This window comes from Cyprinodon variegatus, unplaced genomic scaffold, assembly GCF_000732505.1.
Source record: "Cyprinodon variegatus isolate N-32 unplaced genomic scaffold, C_variegatus-1.0 Scaffold624, whole genome shotgun sequence".
NCBI classification, from domain to species: Eukaryota; Metazoa; Chordata; class Actinopteri; order Cyprinodontiformes; family Cyprinodontidae; genus Cyprinodon; species Cyprinodon variegatus.
In genome coordinates this window covers 496,760-516,220 of record NW_015151077.1, presented here as the reverse complement: position 1 = coordinate 516,220, position 19,461 = coordinate 496,760, and the positions used below count along the sequence as shown (strand labels likewise).

Sequence of the window (19,461 nt, the reverse complement as noted above, 5' to 3'; positions counted from 1 at the left end):
GCTCGCCGTACTGTTGGGGGGGAGATGTTCATGTTTCTGCGGTCTGCAGTCTGGACGTTAGATGTTGCTAAAAATTACACACTGTAGCTTTAAGTAGGAAGCCATAACAAAGTATAATTTTCCAACAAGACCAAGCAAAGCCTGGAACGGCACATTTGATAAAATGTTTGAGCCTGAATGTAGTCATAAATTCAGACCTGTTCAGCAAATTATTGTAAAATCCTTTTTTTGTTTTTTTTTATTTTTTTTTATTTAAAATAATTTTTAAGGCTCTAGTGGCCTTTATTTTTCAAAAGTATAGAGGCAGGAAAGTGGGCTAGAAGAGAGGGGAGACATTCATCAAAGGTCAGCAGGGCCGGTACTCGACAGCTGGTATATGTGTCGTGCACTCCACCTTTGTGGTTGCTTGTTTTAGAATCCATCAAAGTCTCAAATAAAGGACAGTCATGAATATAATTGCATGTTCTCTGCATCAGCTGGATGCCCGGCATGGAGGAGGACAAACAGAAAACCGACGTGCACTACAGGTCTCTGGATGGAGACGGCAACTTTAACTGGCGGTTTGTCTTTGGCTTTGACTACCTGCCAGCTGAACAGCTCTGCCTTGTGTCCAAGAAGGTAAGGCAGCCCCATCATGCTGCTATGTTAGTTCATGTTTTTATAAAGAGACCAGTTTTGTTGGATATAACCAAAATGTTTTTTGTTTTTATTTGTTATGCATCAGGAAAACTTTTGGAGTCTTGACAACACAGAGTTCAGGATTCCCCCAAAGCTGATTGTCCAGATATGGGACAACGACAAATTCTCATTGGATGATTACTTGGGTAAAAAACACCAAACTGTTTCATAAGACTAAACTTTTTAAATACATAAGCAGGAGATTATAAAAAAAGGTTTACCTTGTTTTTCCAGGTGTACTGGAACTAGATTTGAGAAAACTCGTCCCTCCTTCCAAGACTCCAGAGAAATGCTCCCTGGACATGATGGACAATCTGGAAACCGGAGAAGCAGGCAAACTACAGACCGCTAATTCCCTGTTTGCTCAGAAGTCGGTCAGAGGATGGTGGCCCTGTTCCATCGAACAAGATGGGAAGAGAGTTTTGGGTGTAAGTATAGGGGTTGAAACTAATTCCACAATAATGATACGTTCAGACCGCAAGCGCTGGTAGCAGCAAAAAAGTTCTGCTGCTTCATTTTTGATGCTCGTAGACATTAAGGTCCGACGCTCAAGTGCATCTTTGACACTCCTGAACCTCATCCATTAAAGTTTCTCCAGATGCATCCTGCGTTCAATGGCAGAGTGCGGCTTTGCTATATTTGCTGTGATCAGTGGTTAAAAAGTAGTTTTAATATGTCTTTAAGTGAGAAAGTTCACCTGTTCAGTCCATGCGGACTAAACATAGCATAAAGCTGGAAAATTCAGATTGCATTAAGGGCTTTGGTTCCAGGAGAAACATAACTCATTTAAATATGGTTCCAACTGTAAAGATAAAACTAGAACCAATAAGGAGTTTGGAAAAGTTTCAATAAAAAGTTCCTAGTTTTGTTTTTACTTGCATTAAAATGGTTCTGTATGAATTAGAGGGAGACCTTAACTTTCCAAAATTATGCATGCATCCAAGTATTAGTAGATCCAGAAAAGATGAGCACTTGTGACCCCTAAAATTTCCATTGTTGCTGAGTCCATTTTGATGAGGCTTGTTTTTGTATTAAAAGGGCAAAGTGGAGATGACGCTGGAGATTGTGAGTGAAGCAGAGGCAGACGAGATACCTGCAGGAAAAGGACGAGACGAACCCAACATGAACCCAAAACTGGACCCTCCCAAGTAAGTCCATTGTACCAAACTATGCTAGGAGATTTGGGATGGTGTTATGAAGAAATTTCAATGTACAGTAAATCCTGCTGTACTGTATATCATCTAACAAACTGTTTTTGCTTTATTCTTTCAAACCAACAGCCGTCCAGAAACTTCTTTCTTCTGGTTTACTAACCCATGCAAGACCATGAAGTTCATTGTGTGGAGGAGGTTCAAATGGGTGTTCTTAGGACTTATCTTTCTCATAATTGTGGTGCTCTTCATCGCCATCCTGTTGTACTCATTACCGGTAAGTATTGATGCGTGAAACACTAAATATTCTTCTTACAAATGTTCTATACCTGTCTCTCCGCCCTCCTTCTAAACCTGCATCTCATTAAAAAGTTGATTTAGTTGAATAATTCACCCAAATTGAGCCCTGAAAAAACATTAAGCAGATATACTAATAATTACATGGATATAATCTTCTATATACAACAACATTGATCTGCATTTGTCCTGTAAAATATTATTTTTGGAGTAACAAGGTTTTGGATTTTCTTTTGCCTCAAGTCAGACTCAACCAGATATAGACACTTGATACATAACAAACAACACTGCATTATAATCTGAGTGGTTGACTTATATAAGGATAATAAAGTATTTCCCATTCTTTAAGATCCACCTATATAGATATATCCCTCTAGATTTGCTTGCATTGCACGCAAAGATGTTTTTCTTTGCCCCTTCTCAACATGAGATAGACAAGAGAAAAGAACATACTATAAAGACAGAGGTATTCAACATCTGTGAACCAATATTTCATTCGGTTTATTTTTTATAGCACTAATTCAAATGTAGTCTCAAAGTACTTTACAAAGACAGATGAAAGAAATGTTAAAGACAAAGAAGATTCACTCCTCCTCAATTAGCATGTGAAAAACAGATTGTTGCTTGTAAGGATTGCTTGACATTGCAGTAATCCTTCAAACCTAGCATCTTACAGCTACTTTGGAGAGGCAGCATTCCCTGTAAACAGGAAGCAACCTCCAGCAGAACCAAACTCTGCAAGCAATTTTCTGCAAAGGCTGACTAGGGGTTCAAGAAGACAGAAGTAGACATGTAACAGGAATATAGAAGTAATCATCCATAAATACTTTCTACATTAGGAATTAAGGGCTGATGGCAGCAGCCCTGCTAATAACTCTCCAGGATGATGTCACAGCCAAACAGCATCAGATCAGATGAGGCTAGTGACAGTAAAAGGCAGAGAGATCATAAAGTTGGTGGTTGACCTAACAAACGATGCAGAATTGGAGAATAGAGATAGAATGATGAAAAGTGGTCTTCATGTCCTCCAGCAGTCTAAGCCTATAGCAGAGTAACTATAGAGATAGCTCAGATAACCTGAGCTCTAACTATACGCTTTGATTGAAAAGGAAGGTTTTAACCTTCTCTTAGAAGTATTCAGGGTGTTTGCCTCACAGGGGAGCAGCCTGATAATTAAAATACACTGAAAAAATAATGCATTTGCCTTTGGCATTTAATTAATCATATTTAGCTACTATAACACAATTGTTTTATGTCCTACACCGCTAAGATGAAACAATTGTTAAAGTAAATAAATTTGAATAAGTAAATGCCAAATACAGTTGCATTATATTTTTCAGTGTATCTGCTTCCAGGAACCACAGGTAAACCTGCAGATTGAGAGTCAATTGCTCTGTTGGGAACAATCAGAGGCTCTGATAAAAGATGCAGTTTGGCTACTAAGGAACGTCTACTTGTCTAGAGTTGTCAGCGTCAACAGAATAATAGTTAAAAGTATCAGAAAAGGAACACAGGATTATAATAAATCCAGGTAATGGTGCATTAACTTGTTTTAACTGATCTCTTTCAGAACTACATCTCAATGAAGATTGTGAAGCCACTTCAATAACTCTACAGTGGAAGTCGTTCCAACTCCTATTCAGAGAGCTTTGGTTCTTTTTCTTTTCTACAGTATTTTATTGTTGGGATAATAGCACCTGCATATTTACACTATTAAAATAATTAAATGTTTATTGTATCTAGACAACTTCAATGTGAAACAGATGGGACTGCTGTTAACATTTCACACTAAAATGATCTAAAACCACAGACTGGTGATAATCTGTTTTTTAGGGTCACAGGTTCTGCACTGGATCACTCCTGTCAACATGTCTCTGTTCACTATCACTATTTAGACTTTTAAGGTCATTTGATTTGTACTGGGTTCTTTACCAGGTGGCTTTATGATTATTTTTTTCTATGTTGTGCCAATCTATATATTCATGTATTTGCCGTTCTTTTTTGTACAAGGGATATTACATCAAACTGATTAAAAAATGTTTTTTTTAAAGAAATATTTATAGAGGATCCATTTGTCATCAGTGCCAATAGGCTCTGTAGCACATCATTTGCACATGAATGTAAAACAGTCTTGGAGGAAAATTACAATAAAGATCCTGCAAGTTTCAAATGAAATCTGTATTTATTTTCCATACATTTACAGCAGAGGAGAAAATCACAGCCAATACATAATTTGTTCAGAATATATTTAATTGTACCAAACATGTAAAGATGCTAGAGGATAGACTGGAGATGATTTCAATCACAGCAGCTAGTTTTACATGCTGATTAAAAAATATATATATATTTTTGATGCAGTCAGGCTTTTCTAAAAGCTTTAAATCTTGTGAGCAAAACAGAGTTATTTAGTGATTCTGATGAGCATCAGAAATAAATGGAACAATGAGAAAAAAATAGATTAGGGATGGTTTTAAATGTTTGTTCCATGTGCTTAAATATTGAATGCACATCTTTAAGGAAACCCCAACTAAAATGGAGAACAGAGGTCGAATCCTATGGGTCTTCTGTACCAGATGCAATATTCTTTTTCTCACAGTCGCTGACAGAAAAACTGATTAGTACATGGGTTTTACGATTTGTTAAATGGCAAAAGCAAATGTGCGCAACACTCACCAGTTTATTTTTAAATGTATCTAGTAGTGTCAGCAGGGGATACACCATGTGTCTGAACTGCACCTTGATTTTACTAAGAACTAATTACCGATGTATCGGCGCAATTTCTGAGCTCACCGAGCTGCTAGGTCTCCGACATAAATGCAGCAAACCAATACATTTTTACTCCATGAAAAATGGCTCCTACATCCTTACTATTCTTTAGAAACAGCTGGCTGTCTTTGACATGCATTGAGGAACCATAAGAATCTGAGTCTGTATTCAAAATAGAAACATAATACAAATATTTACTTCTTAAAATTGACATTTAGCAGTTCATTGTTTTACAAACAATATTTGCATAAATGGACAATAGGGCATTTATGATAAATTAAAACATCTATAATAAAAACATTTGTATTGCAGGAATAATTTCATGCAAAACATTATAGAAGCAATCCATCAATGGAACTCTAAGGGGGAAAAAATACACAAATCGAAATGACAGCATTCTCAATCCCCTTAATAATAAAACAATTTAGAACTGATCAAGGTTTCAACAAATGTCTTATTAGTAATTCCTGAATGTGTACCTGGTTAGTGAATCAGTGTTGAACTCATCAAGTTTGCATGTTTTTAGACACAAACTTTTACAAAAGCAGTACCTTTAGAAATATATGGTCAACTCTACAGTAGGTGACACTGACAAAAAGAAATCAAGGGGTTTTAAACAACGGAATTGTTCACTAGACACACACACCTTCTCCAACAGTCGTGTCGAGTCCCAATACAAATCATAGAAATCCGATGAAGTGAAGACTCGGGACTATCTAAGAATGCTGTAAAAATAATCTGTGCGCCAAACTTGTGAAATATTTTGGACAGGAGCACACCTTTGTGAGCAGCAGGTTCAGTAGTTTTAACGACAGCGGTATTAACAATAGTGCTATTACATTTTTTAAAGACATTTAATCAAAACAAGATTTTTATTTGTATCTTGTCATCTCTGTGAGATGACAAGATAAAGATGATTTTATTTTAAGGATTTTTAAACATTGTCAGAGATGCTAACATTTGTCAAGGTCTGCATGTCACCTTTAAGGTGCGTCACCATCCTTTATGGTTGCTGTTTCTGTTCTTCCAGTGATTGGAAGCTGAGTTTACTCTTCTTCTGCTCTGTGATGCTCGCAGTGCTGCCTTAGTAAAGCCTCCACCTCCTCTCTCCTTGCCAGGCTGTTTGCTTTGCCTTGGAAACGCCCGTTCTTCCCTGCACCTTTTCCTTGAAGCAACTCTAAAACCCTGAAGAGCACAGAGACATCCTGTGTTCACCAGATGAAAATAAAAAAGATGGAGGATGTGTCTGAATCTCTTACCGTGGTCCTAATTCAGCCACCTGTCCACTGGGTCCAGCGAGGAGAAACAACCCAGGTCCCTTTTCATCTCCAACAGTGAGGAAAACAAGAGTTTCCTTGAAGCAAGTAAAACAATTATTCCAGGACTCATCATGAGCCAAACGTAGAACAGTCAGACAGTGATCTTACCTCTGTGTTCAGTTCATTGGCAATGATGTTCATGAACTCATTGTCACCCTCTTTTCTGTAATTAGATGATGTTAAACTATTGTCAGTGACAAAGATGCATGGTAAAATTAGTCATAACTACAAACTTCCTTTTTGTCAAAGATTTTCCTGCAGTTAAAGCCACCTTATTATCTGAACACCTTCCCTGATCCTGGGAAATGTCTCAATAAGATGTCAACGCTAACATGTTTAGTGGGCATGGGAAGGTGCTAACAAGACGACCTTCGTCCATCTCTGCCGTCTCTCCCTCATGGCTTGTTGAAAGCTTTCCATGCAGTAGTAGCCATTCAAAATTTCCCCACTTTCCTTGATGGACCCTTGGTTGTTCCCCTACAATTCCTTTTTAAACATCAATGGTTGTACTAAAATATTCTTCTTGTCATGATTTGTGGACATTGTGATCTAAGGAGAAGCGCCATCTCCTGGTCAGATCCTGTAATTCACTGAAAGGGTGGAGTCAGAGCAGGGTCGGACTGGGAATGATTTTCAGCCCTATTTTTTCATCTACACGGGCCCAAAATCCCGCCCCGGAAAAAAAAATAGAAGCACAGTCATGTTTCACATCTAAAATGTGAAACACATTGTGGATTAACCGATCTATCTTGAAGTATCACACGACAACCATCACCAAGACTTCTATAACGCGGTTTCACTGGCTTTGGTTATAAACACGGACAAGACAGTTACTGCTGCTCCATAACCTCCAAACTTGCACGAAGTGTGAAAAGCCCTTTGGGCAAGTGGCTTTCACATTTCATTTGCTCAGAAACAATTTTTACTTGCCCAGTATAATGTTTGATAAATATAGTTCCTAATATTCATTTTTGTATATATGTCAATGAAACATGTTTGTTTTTTAAATGTTTTTTGTAATTCAGTAGTTTCCAGGTTCCTGGTGTGTATCTGCATGCGTCAGATAATGAACTCAAGCCTACATTACCGAGTTAACATGCTTTTCAATCCTTCCTCACATTCTTTTCAAACTAAACTTTGCTTTAAACTGTTGTGTTCTTGGAAAAATATAAATTGTAATGTTAAAAATCTAAAAGAAAAAACTTGACAGCTTAAAAACTTACACTACTACTACTCACCAATTGAACATGCTTAGCTCTATAACATTTAAATGCACCTCTCCAATGTCTAAGAGAAAAAAATTTTATGAAAATTTTTTAATATATGACCGCTGTACAGAAGACTGCCATATGATAGAAATATTTACACTGTGCATACAGTTATTATTATTTTCCTAATCCCTGACTGATCATTTTTAATCTAGCGTGTATTATAGTATAGATTAAATTCATCATCCAGCTGCTGGTCTGCAGAATTCTCCAGAATTCAGAATTCCCCAAGAGCTGAATCACGCCATCTAGCAGAAAATCACAAGGCTTTTTCAAATCACGCGAGAATGTGTACAAAACAACAAAAATGGTGCCCACAGCGCTTGTGGGTCATTTTCAGCGAATATCTGATTTTAAAGTAATTTTGAGTGATAAATAATTTTTTTTGCGATGATTGCTCTTGCCCGGCGGGCAAATGCAATGAAATTTGTACTCTCCCGACAACAAAAACTACTTGGCCTGGGCGATCGGGCGAAGGTTAACATTGAGCCCTGCAGAGGCAGACAGGCAGTTCTTCAAGAATGAATCCATGAAATCTCAGTGGTGTGTCAGCGTTCACTGCCAGTCTAGGTGGCATGTGGGCAACGAAATGGAATAATGTAAACAGATGAAAAACCCCATCATTCCACGCAACATATTTTTGCAATATATTCTAGCATAAATTCGCCAAATATAAGAGGAACATGGTAGTTTGACTTAAAGAAAGCATTTTAGTTTTATTATAATTTAGTTTGTTGCAAGGATTTTACAGTTTGAAGAAATAGAAAATACACCATATGCCAACTGTCACAAGGATGCACATGACAAGGAAGGACTATACATACTGCATGCATCAATTAGATAGTTAACATTGTATTACTTCTTGAACTCCTTGAGTTACTTATTGTCACAGGTAGGAGCTTCGGCCGGAGAAGGAGAGGAAATGTTGGGGCCGGTATGATTCAAGGAGGGCCGGCCAACCAGGCAAATGCCCGGTATCACAGATTACCAGTCCGAGCCTGAGTCAAAATAAAAAAATATGCACACCCAGGAGAAGGAGGGGGGTCACTCCAATGGCTGGAAGTTGGAGGGGATTTTGCTGGGAGTTGCAGGGAAGTGGGCAGCTGTTCAGCTGCTGTTTTACTGGGAAGGACCATTTNACATTGTGATCTAAGGAGAAGCGCCATCTCCTGGTCAGATCCTGTAATTCACTGAAAGGGTGGAGTCAGAGCAGGGTCGGACTGGGAAAGATTTTCAGCCCTATTTTTTCATCTACACGGGCCCACAATCCCGCCCCCCCATCCCGAAAAATGTGAAACACAATACGAATATATATTGTGGATTAACCGATCTATCTTGAAGCATCACACGACAACCATCACCAAGACTTCTTTAACGCGGTTTCACTGGCTTTGGTTATTAACACGGACACAACAGTTACTGCTGCTGCATAACGTCCAAACTTGCATGAAGCCAGCCAGACACCCACTTACACATACTAGGTCTACAACGTGAGCCCGAGTGTTGTAAAAACACCACCATAAAACAATACAATATAGAGGCAGACAGGCAGTTCTTCAAGAGTGAATCCATGAAATCTCAGTGGTGTGTCAGCGTTCGCTGCCAGTCTAGGTGGCATGTGGGCAACGAAATGGAATAATGTAAACAGATGCAAAACCCCATCATGCACCGAAACATATTTTTGCATTATATTCTAGCATAACTTTGCCAAATATAAGAGGAACATGGTAGTTTGGCTTAAAGAAAGCATTTTAGTTTTATTATTATTTAGTTTGTTGCAAGGATTTTACAGTTTGAAGAAAGAAAATACACCATATAGCAACCGTCACAAGGATGTACATGACAAGGAAGGACTATACATACTGCATGCATCAATTATAGTTAACATTGTATTACTTCTTGAACTCCTTGAGTTACTTATTGTCACAGGTAGGAGCTTCGGCCGGAGAAGGAGAGGAAATGTATGAACCGGAATGATTCAAGGAGGGCCGGCCAACCAGGCAAATGCCCGGTATCACAGATTACCAGTCCGAGTCAGAGTAAAAAAATATGCACACCCAGGAGAAGGAGGGGCGTCACTCCAATGGCTGGAAGTTGGAGGGGATTTTGCTGGGAGTTGCAGGGAAGTGGGCAGCTGTTCAGCTGCTGTTTTACTGGGAAGGACCATTTNGTCACTCCAATGGCTGGAAGTTGGAGGGGATTTTGCTGGGAGTTGCAGGGAAGTGGGCAGCTGTTCAGCTGCTGTTTTACTGGGAAGGACCATTTTGAATGGCTGCTACTGTACGTTTTCTAACAGCAATGCTAAAAACTATTTCTACTTTATCCAATGATGCACACCTTTAATTGGGTCTGTCACCTGACATACCCTGTAATTTCTAAGCGTACAAAATAGCTTTGCAAGGCCCTATATCAGGCCTGCCCATAGTCGGACATTGAGGGCCTCTATCCTGCAGGTTTTAGAGGTTTCTCTGCAGATTCTGATTACTGCATTTCAGTGAAAGTCTGGGAATCAGCAATCAATGAAAATCAGCTCTGCTGAAGTTGGGAAACCTCTAATACTTACAGGACACCGGCCCTCAAGGGCCGACTTTGGGCAGGCCTGCTCTAAAAACTGACTATTGCACAAATTTCTTGTAATCTTACTTGTGTAAACTGAAGAAATGTCCTCTGTCTGGGTTATTCTTAAAGTTCTGAGCGATGAGGACCGCCATATCACGAAGCAGAGTCAGATTGGTCTGCAAACAGGTTTTCACTGGTGAGGAAATTCAGAGCTGCAGCTTCAGCTTACTCCTGATAAATAAATGAGATGAAATACTCTTACCTTCTGTAGCAGCTTGACAGACTTCTGCAACTTGTCCACTGCCTCCACATGCTCATCAGGACCTGTCCTGTTGAATGAGGATCAGATTGAATATTTTCCACTCTAGCTTCATTTGACAACCGATTATAACCTACTTCAGAAGAGACACCAGAGAACGCTCTGTGCTGTAGCTCTTCTCTGCATATTTCAGAACTCTGTTTCCTGTGAGGAAGATCAGGTTGGTTTTGTTTTTCTTTCCCTTCTCTGTTCCCAGCAGCTTTATAACCTAGGATCAAAGAGGAGCAAAAGTGAATCATTTAGCACAACCAGCTCCAGTTAGCTGAGGTGATTTTACCTGAGTATTTACCTGTAAGTGGCTGAGGTTGGTCACATGGGTTCCACAACACATGTTGGCATCAATGCCCTCTATATCAATAATGCGAATAGGTCCTGCATGGTCATCTGGCAGCCCCCGACTTCTCACCTGAACCGCATCAACACAATTTACTTGACGTTTGTTAAAGACTTCATATTTCAATCACTGTTTATCACCAAAATCCTCAGTTATAGAAAGTCCAACCTCTGTGTATACGCACTTTCTCCACTGCAGGGTCGTTTAAAGAAAGGAGTTGAACACTGACAGGAATGTGAGCTCGGATCTTCTCATTTACGGCTTCTTCCAGTTCCTGGAGCTGCGCTGCTTTCATAGATGGAGTGTCCAGTTCAATCGTGCTTCTCTGACGGCCCAAATCCCTTCAGAAATGGAAAGGTGAACAAAAGGACTAGATAAATGCTCAGTTCTCTTTGTTGACTGTTAAACTAGAGTCTAATGATTTACCATGATGTGGTCTTGTACCCAAACATCTTGTCTGCCAAAGCTGTGATCAAATGTTGACCTAAAAAACAAAGACACCAAATATAATCTTACAATTACTACAACATTGCTCTTCTTTTGCATTTTAATAACACTGCAATCACAAAGTTTTAAATATTTTTGAGAGAACAGATCATCACTAATCTAAATGACATCCATAGACACCTCTGTTTATAAGTTGTCTAACTCTGTCTAAAGTCTTTTACAGGCTGTAGGCAGTAAAACAGCAACATTTTTCCGTTAGTCTTGACCAGCTTCCCTGTTCCTATTAAAGAGAAGCCATCTCACAGAATTTTAAATCCTCTCCTGTGGAACCAACTACCAGTTTTGTTCTGTGAGGCAGACACCCTGCCTGAATCCTAAACCGGGCCCTAAACTCTAACCCTAAGCACTAACCGTCTGTTCATTCCTGCGAATGGCCACATTAAGGGCCATCCCAAACCTTGTAGTGGGTAGGGCGAGTGGACTTTTACCCCTTAAATAGCACGTGTGCATCAGTGCAGGCTCGCTGGAATTTGGCTTTGGGTATAGTTTGCTGTATCTCCATCACACTGACCAAAAATCAAAATTTAGAAAAAGACATTAATCCTAAATGGAAGGTCCTCTGAAATAATTTCAATAGATATTTTTAGATTTTTTTTTTTCTTTTTTAAGAAAATGGCACTGTTTGCTGTTATGATAACCTGGGCCACAGAGCTACAGCCACACATGCGGTGTCACTGTGTCTTCCCTTTTCTGTGAAGGGAAGAGGGTCTACCATTCACGTTTTTAAACCTCACGTACAACACAGGTGCCTTCCACATCTGTGAGTTTGACTTTACTGCAAGTGAGGCATGATAGTTAGTGGTTAGGGGGTGCTTTGAGATTCAGCCCCTTTCTACTTTATGCAAGGCTTAAAAATTAGCTTTTTTTCAGCTCGTCGGACTGGAGTTGTGACAGGCAGCCCGGGCCACAGGCGGCTACACTCTACCCCTTCTATTCATTCTAGCTAATCTGAATCAATCAATTCCATGTGGAGAGTGAGATCATCTGTGGTAGCAGCACTAGACATCGTCCAGGCATGTGAGGAAAACTAGCAGCAGTTCAGCGGACAGGATGAATGAATGGTAGCCAGCGCACGCGGATGACGTCATACACACTCTGCTTTGTTTTTAAAAGATATAAATATAAAAAATATAACCGTGGATGTCTGGGGGACAGTGATTGGCCTACATTTTATGAATGCTGGCGTACCATAAAGAATAAATGATGAACAGTTTAGTTTGTGCCTTCAACTCGTTGCCCATAGGAAGATGTTACTTGGATATAACCTGACGGAATATCTTCAGAACGGCTCCAAATGACACTAAACTCATATGGGTGAGTAGAACATGATGGAATAATGTAAAATCAAGGGCCCAATGGAAAGAAAAAAAAAACTAGCGTTCTCCTTTAAGCACTTTTAGAGGGCCAGTATTTTAGGGGTCCAATTAATTTTACATCAGGCAAATTTGAAACTGTACCTTTTTTTCCTCCTATATCATATTTATACTATTTTGTATTCTCTTTTATGTAAAATACTAATTAAGGTAATGTACCTTTAAAAAAAACAGACAAAATGCCTTTATAGCCCCTTTATTGACCTCAGAGACTCACCTGAGTGCTGCTGCATGTGATCAAACCTCCTTTCCCAGTTGACCTCAACACACACCTCCTGACCCACCTCCACAGGTGAGGTCACAAAGTGAACTGCATCTGGTCCTTGTCTAGTCACCCTTAAAACAGGAACATCTCCAATCAGGCCATGGTCATCTGGCTGTGGGAGCATTAAGGAAAGGATTACACTCTGCCTTTCAACAGTGGAACATGTTTAATGCTGAGGTTTACTGCTTACTTGGCCTCCTCCTTCAGGGAATAAGACTGTATCTTGGAGCAGGACATTAAAGCCTTTTATGGTTTCCTTCTTCCCATTCACCTCCTGTTTTAGCTCAGCTGGAGAGCAGGATACTACAGAGGTAACAAACTGAAAGCAAATGAATGGAATATGTCAGCTAACAATGCTTTTCAAACTACAAGTTTAGTTCATTTATCCGATGATAAATATGGCAAATAAATGCAACCCTTAATGAATGTTAACACACAAATAAACCTGGAGTATATATACAAAAAAAAAAACACATTTATTTCCGATTTTCCGGCTTGAAAAAATAAAATTATAGGAAGCTTTAGCCACATTAGTTTAGCAGCCATGCTAACAGCTCCAGCTAGAATACAAAGATGGCGTCTAAGGGATTTATTTTATTGTCCGATTTAGAGATTCATACCTTCTTCATATAAGAATCTCGCTGACACTGGAATGCCATTTTGACTAAGAAAGAGGCAAACTTTGAGCCCAGAAACGGTGCAGACAGGCAGCTGTTAGTGTAGTACGGGAAGTAATGCAGACCAAATTTAGCAGCTTCGAGTTTTCCGTTTCATGGGATATCCCTTAAAGGGACAGTGTCATACGAAGTACTGCTCTACTATGGACAAAAATCAAAAAACATATTAGACATAAATCTCAGCAAAGGTTATGTGCAGTTTTTACATCTGAATATATATATTAGGTTACTTTACAGAACATGCTTTCAACTTTGAATGCAATATTAATTATTATTATATAATTATATAATTATTATTTTTATTGTGAGTTAAACAATGGCAAAATAATGGAAAATATAATAGAAATCTTGAACATGCAAACACATAACAACGCTTCCCAAAATTGTTTTAAAAAATTCAATAAATTCACATTTTGCATCTATTAAATTATGAATTCCCTTTTGATAACTCTCTATGAGTTGAATGGTTCTTCAATATCTTCCAGTCTAAGCACAGATTCTCAAATAGTATTTTGTAACCACTTCATATTCATAGTTCACATTTTCAAACAATGAACTATTTCCACAAACTTATATATGACCTACTTCAAATGAATTTAGTAAATTAAGTCATAATTCTACACAATAGATCCTCATATTTCACCCTTTAAATGTTTGATCATAATATATAGAAAGAAATGGAAAATAATGCAGTTAAAATATACTTTATTTGTAGTGAAGCCTTTATTTAGCCAAATTACAGAGAACTTCAGAGACATAAAGGAACATCCAGGTTCTGCTGAGAAGATCTGGATCCAAAATTATTTCTTACATTCCTCATTCAGCAGCAGATTTTCCCAAGATTGCTCGGTGGCTTTAACTTGATGTGGTTCTTTACATTTTAAGTGAATGTGGCTGACATGTGGACTTGTTTGTAAGTCCTGGTGGGCACAGCTTGCATAAAAACGTCAGTTTTTTTCTTTGAGAGTCTTCCTTTGTTAGATCATAAAACTCTGCGAAGCGTTCTGCTAAAATGGCATCAGAAAACCCAGTAGATGAGTCTGAATTGTGCAGACTAGTACTAGCAGTAGACATGCTGGCCTGTCATGCTGTTTGTCATAATAAGTGCTGTAAAACTTGACGTTATCCAATGAAAAGTGTCATTATCAAATTGTGTGCGAATGTGAGCTGCATGTGTCGCTCATTGTTCTTTGTGATGTCGCTCTCGCTCACGTTCATTACTTCAAAACTGATCCATTCAGTTCACTGACTGTATTGACTGAATGCCGTTTGTTGAAAGCATTGATGCACAACACTGCACAGCCCAATGTCTTCATGGCAGATGATGCGTTCCCACTGAGAAGGGACATGATGCGTCCTTTGACGTGGTTGTCTGGCACTTAGGAGCAAGTCTTCAATTACCCACAGTCACAGGCCCACTTAGTGGTGGAGGATCCCATCGGCATCCTGACCTCACAGTGAAGATGGTGTCGCAGTGTTGTGGGAGTACGCAGTGAGGTGTTTGAAGGCCATGTGTGCTTTCTAACTTCATGCTTACTTCAGCAACTGGTAAGTGACCCACTGTGAGGGTTCCAGAGCCCGGGGAGGGGCCTCCACCAGGTGTTGGTCGGGTCGCTACTAACAACTCCTCGGGTGGGCAAGACGTGTCAGGAATGCATTCAATTAGATCTTCATGATTACCATGCAGCCAACAGCATGATTCCACAATTGTTTTCCAGAATGACATTAGCTTTTTTTTGAAAGCTACAAAGTAATCTATTAAGTGCGAAAATGCCATGGTCCTACGGTTACATGCATTGTTCTTTTTCTTAAATGAGGTTTGTGTATTGTAGTAATTAGTAGGCATGCAGGAAAAAATACATTTGGCAATATATCAGGGTTTTCGGCTGCCGATATAATATCGATCTTTCAGTATTTCAGTATTGTTTTTTAAAAAAGGTTTTCCCTCATTGTTTTTTTTATCTGAAACATTAAGGGAAAATGGTCAACCCCTGCACCGCCACTCTGGCAGATAGTGCTGTGGAGCCCTTTTGCTGTTCAGTGCAAAACCATATCTGTAGTTGAGTCCGTCACAGTGGAAGACATCGATACCAAAATAACTAAATGATCAATATTTTCTGAGGAACAGCGCTTGCTTTTTATCTATATATTAAATTTGTTAGCTGGAAAAAAATAGTGCAATATATAGTGATATTGCAATATCGTGATAGAGTATCGTTACCCAAGCATCATGACATGTCGAATCCCAACACCCATGCCAATACTCACTGCTACCTTACCTTGTGAAGGTCCTACGCTGTGAGCTCAGGACCACACATGATAGATGCTCCCTCCAGAAATGTGATCTTCAAATGCAGTTTCACTAACTGCAATCAATTTTCACTGTCATAAAGGAAAAAATCTATACCTATGTCTTGTATTTTTGACAATGAAACATACTAGGATTAAATGAATCTATGAAAGCTGTGTTTATGTGTTTCTTTATGGTTTTTGAGGAGCCATTTGAATTGGGTTTTCATATCTCTGAGCTGACTACATCAAAATGAATCACAGGTTATCTTGTATTTTAAAGTATGCATATGGACAATCTTCTCTTTTATGACTTTATTCTAGTAATGTTATGACTTTATTTCAATAATGTTGCTACTTTATTCTCGCATTAAGAAAAAGAAGGAAAAAAAACAATTCTCTACCTACTCCTTTGTAGTTGTAAGACAGATCACAGCCTCTTTATTTAGACTTGACAATTTGAAGTAGGCTAAGTGATGTAGTTCAATGTCNAAAAAAAACAATTCTCTACCTACTCCTTTGTAGTTGTAGGACAGATCACAGCCTCTTTATTTAGACTTGACAATTTGAAGTAGGCTAAGTGATGTAGTTCAATGTCTTAAGGAAAAATTACAACAAAAAGGATAAGTGATTTTATTTTTATATGAGTTATTTTTTTTATATAAATTGTTTTTGAATTAAATGTAAATTGAATGTGTGAAATATAGAATCAGGTTCTTGTTTTACCAGGATACCACTTCTGTTCGGTGAACTTTTACATTTAATAAATAACAAATACAGAAAAAAACAGAATCTAGGAGAGAACAATAAGGAAAACATACATGAGGAGCCAGGAAAACATGAGGAACCAGCACTGAGAAACTGCACAGGTGGAGTATATATAGGAGACAGAACAAAAACTGGATTAATGAGCTGACAAGGAACAGGTGTGGATGGAAGCATCTAGAAGGAAGCCAAGGGGAAAGGAAACCAACACAAGTGGGCAACAGAGAGTAACTCAAGAAGAAAACACTGCTAGAAAACAACTGCAAAACCAAATAAACTAAAAATAAACTTAAAACAACGATAGGTTTTCAAATGTACAAGAATTTTACATTTAGGTTAATGCTTAGCAGATCATTCGTGATCCACTTCATACAGTAATATTGACAATAAACCGCCATTTATGGAACATTTAGTGACATTGTCAAAGCAAACCAAACAAGATTCGGTTGTATGACTGTTTTATATATTTTTTCAACATATAAACATTTACAACTACATACATAAACATTACTTTTTCATAAGTGCCAAAATATGTTGTCAATAAAACCAGATTAGGACTTTAAGCATCCATGTAGGACCTTTGATGAAACTGGCATATGCCGTTTTCCCACAGGCATGTACTGGTTCCTAACTGGCATGTGTTGTTTTCCAATCATCATATGTCGTTTTTTCAACTGGCATATACCGGTTGCCAACAGGCATATATAAACCTTTTCTGGCTTAGTCCACCTCTTAACTGGCATTTATAATTTTCCAAAACTACCATGCCAGATACCACTTTTGGTTCTCGCTGTCACTCCATAGTTGATCATGTTTTTTCCCACTACAGCCTCCCAGGTGACTTGTAGCAAAATTTGAACAAGATTTTTTTTAATGGAAATCTTAAAGAAATAGCTTTTTTCCTTTAACTTGTCCTGTAATCAAAACCTGTTGTCCTATGGACAGAGTCTCCCACCTCAGCTGTAGATCTTTGCAGTTTATCCAGAGTAATCATGGGCTTCTAGGCTGTATCTCTGATCAGTCTTCTCCTTGTTTGAGCTCAACCTTTAGAGGGATGGCCATGTCTTATTAGATTTGCAGTGGTCTTATACTCCTTCCATTTCACTATTATAGGGCGTTCACTGCTCCACTCTCACCCCGTGCTACTAGATAGAACAGTGTTGTTAAACAGCAGCACCGTATGGAGAGAGGGGCAGTGATCGTTAAAGATGAAACAAGCTGAACTTTTCAACGAAATCGCAACATAGCAACCAATCAGGGATTGGTTTTAAGTGAAAATTTCTTTACCTAAAATGGAATACAGAGATGAATAATGTTCAAAAGGGTACAAATAAGAAATGCTCCCATGAGGTCTTTAGGTGGCTTTAAAAAAAAAAAAGCAGATTTAGTCCTAGAAGCACTGCTCTTTATCTTCCCTTACCTCCAGCGCATACCCCAGTCTGTCACTGCCCAGTATTTATAAGGAGTTGTTCATAGAAAACAATTTAGCAGCAGTCCATGCTCTAAAGTTACACCTGTGTTTTATTGTAAAAGGCCAGCAGCAAGACCTTGACAGGAAATGAGATGGGGTTGCCAGGGGTAACGGCAGGTCCATAGGAAGGGTCTGGGAGGCTGGTGATTTATTAAATATTAAACAATCATTGCAGCCAAGAAAATAATCTACACATGTCTACAGTTATATTCAATACCAGCACAGGAATGGCATGTGAGGTTATGCAATAACTTTATATCAGGAAAGGAGTGCAGCATTAAGGTTTGCTGGGATGGGGACATCGGCCATAAAATAAATTATTCTTTTAAAAAATAATTCTTTTAAAAACCAAATAAGTACAAACAACCATTTTACCTGCTCAAATAAAGTTGCACTGAAAATTAGGCTAATTGTGATTCAATTTGGATGGTAATGGAGAGATAGTTGACCTCTGGGTTACCTAAAAAAACAAAATTTTTTAATATGTCTGAAACAACAGTAGCATACAAGATCATTATTTACTTTTTGACTCTTTTAAATGCAACAAACCTGCATTCATGAAGCAATAATTATTCAGTCTATTTGCTGAGATTTTTTTTTCACGTCATTGGGGTGTCATCTTAACGCAGCTTCACAAGGGAATCACTGCAGCCACCATGTCACACATCAGACTGTCATAGAGCAGGTGCATTTATACAGATACTTGATTACATACAGGTGGATTCTATTTATTATTATCAGTCATTTAGGTCAACATTTGATCATTCAGAGATCCTCACTGAACTGCTGTAGAGAGTGTACTGCACTGAAAGAAAAGGGGCTCATTCATTTTGCATGCCCCCCTTTTTTATTCGTTAAAAAGGTTTAAGATATCAATACATTTTGTTTCACTTTATGATTGTGTCACACATGTTGATTATTCACAAAAATTAGCAATTTTATAACTTTATATTTGAAGCCTGAAATGTGGCTAAAGGTCAAAAAGTTAAAGGGGGCCAAATACTTTTCTAAGGCCCTGTGTATATGTTTATATGTGGGTTTGTGGGTGTGTGTGTGCTCACATGTACAGGAACCAGAGTGAGGACCATTTTTCCAATTTCACCATCACAGTGAGGACCAGTTCTTGCAAAGTGAAGATATTTTGCTAGTTCTAACAAGGTATTTTGCTAATGGTTAGGTTTTGGGCTACTGTATTAATTGGGTTAGTAATGGCTTGGTTTAGAGCAGTGGTTCCCAAAGTGTGGGGCGCGCCCCCTAGGGGGGGCGCAATGCCATTGCAGGGGGGGCGCGGTAAGCGGTATGGATGAATGAAGGAAAAAAAAAAAAAAAAAAAAAAAAGGACTTGCTTTGACTGAGCATAATATAATGGACAGTTGTGACACTGCAACCCAAATTTGAGAAGATCTACAGCAAAAAGCAGGCT

At 38.6% G+C, this 19,461-nt stretch overlaps 2 protein-coding genes across 2 annotated transcripts; one reads left to right on the top strand and one right to left on the bottom strand.

The window, feature by feature from the left end:
• The first annotated feature begins 454 nt into the window (after positions 1–454).
• Positions 455–4,295, top strand: LOC107096441 (myoferlin-like). The gene is made up of 6 exons (XM_015393091.1): positions 455–618; positions 725–824; positions 913–1,106; positions 1,717–1,826; positions 1,959–2,106; positions 3,697–4,295. The coding sequence occupies exons 1-6, from the start codon at positions 481–483 to the stop codon at positions 3,733–3,735; spliced, it is 729 nt and encodes a 242-aa protein (XP_015248577.1). The 5' UTR covers positions 455–480; the 3' UTR covers positions 3,736–4,295.
• A 1,493-nt stretch (positions 4,296–5,788) lies between these two features.
• Positions 5,789–13,581, bottom strand: aarsd1 (alanyl-tRNA synthetase domain containing 1). Its single transcript, XM_015393087.1, has 12 exons — positions 13,457–13,581; positions 13,027–13,155; positions 12,789–12,948; positions 11,118–11,175; positions 10,876–11,032; positions 10,647–10,763; positions 10,435–10,565; positions 10,301–10,367; positions 10,123–10,214; positions 6,320–6,374; positions 6,152–6,246; positions 5,789–6,077 (listed from the first exon to the last, which is right to left on the bottom strand). The coding sequence occupies exons 1-12, from the start codon at positions 13,493–13,495 to the stop codon at positions 5,939–5,941; spliced, it is 1,239 nt and encodes a 412-aa protein (XP_015248573.1). The 5' UTR covers positions 13,496–13,581; the 3' UTR covers positions 5,789–5,938.
• Positions 13,582–19,461: the final 5,880 nt, after the last annotated feature.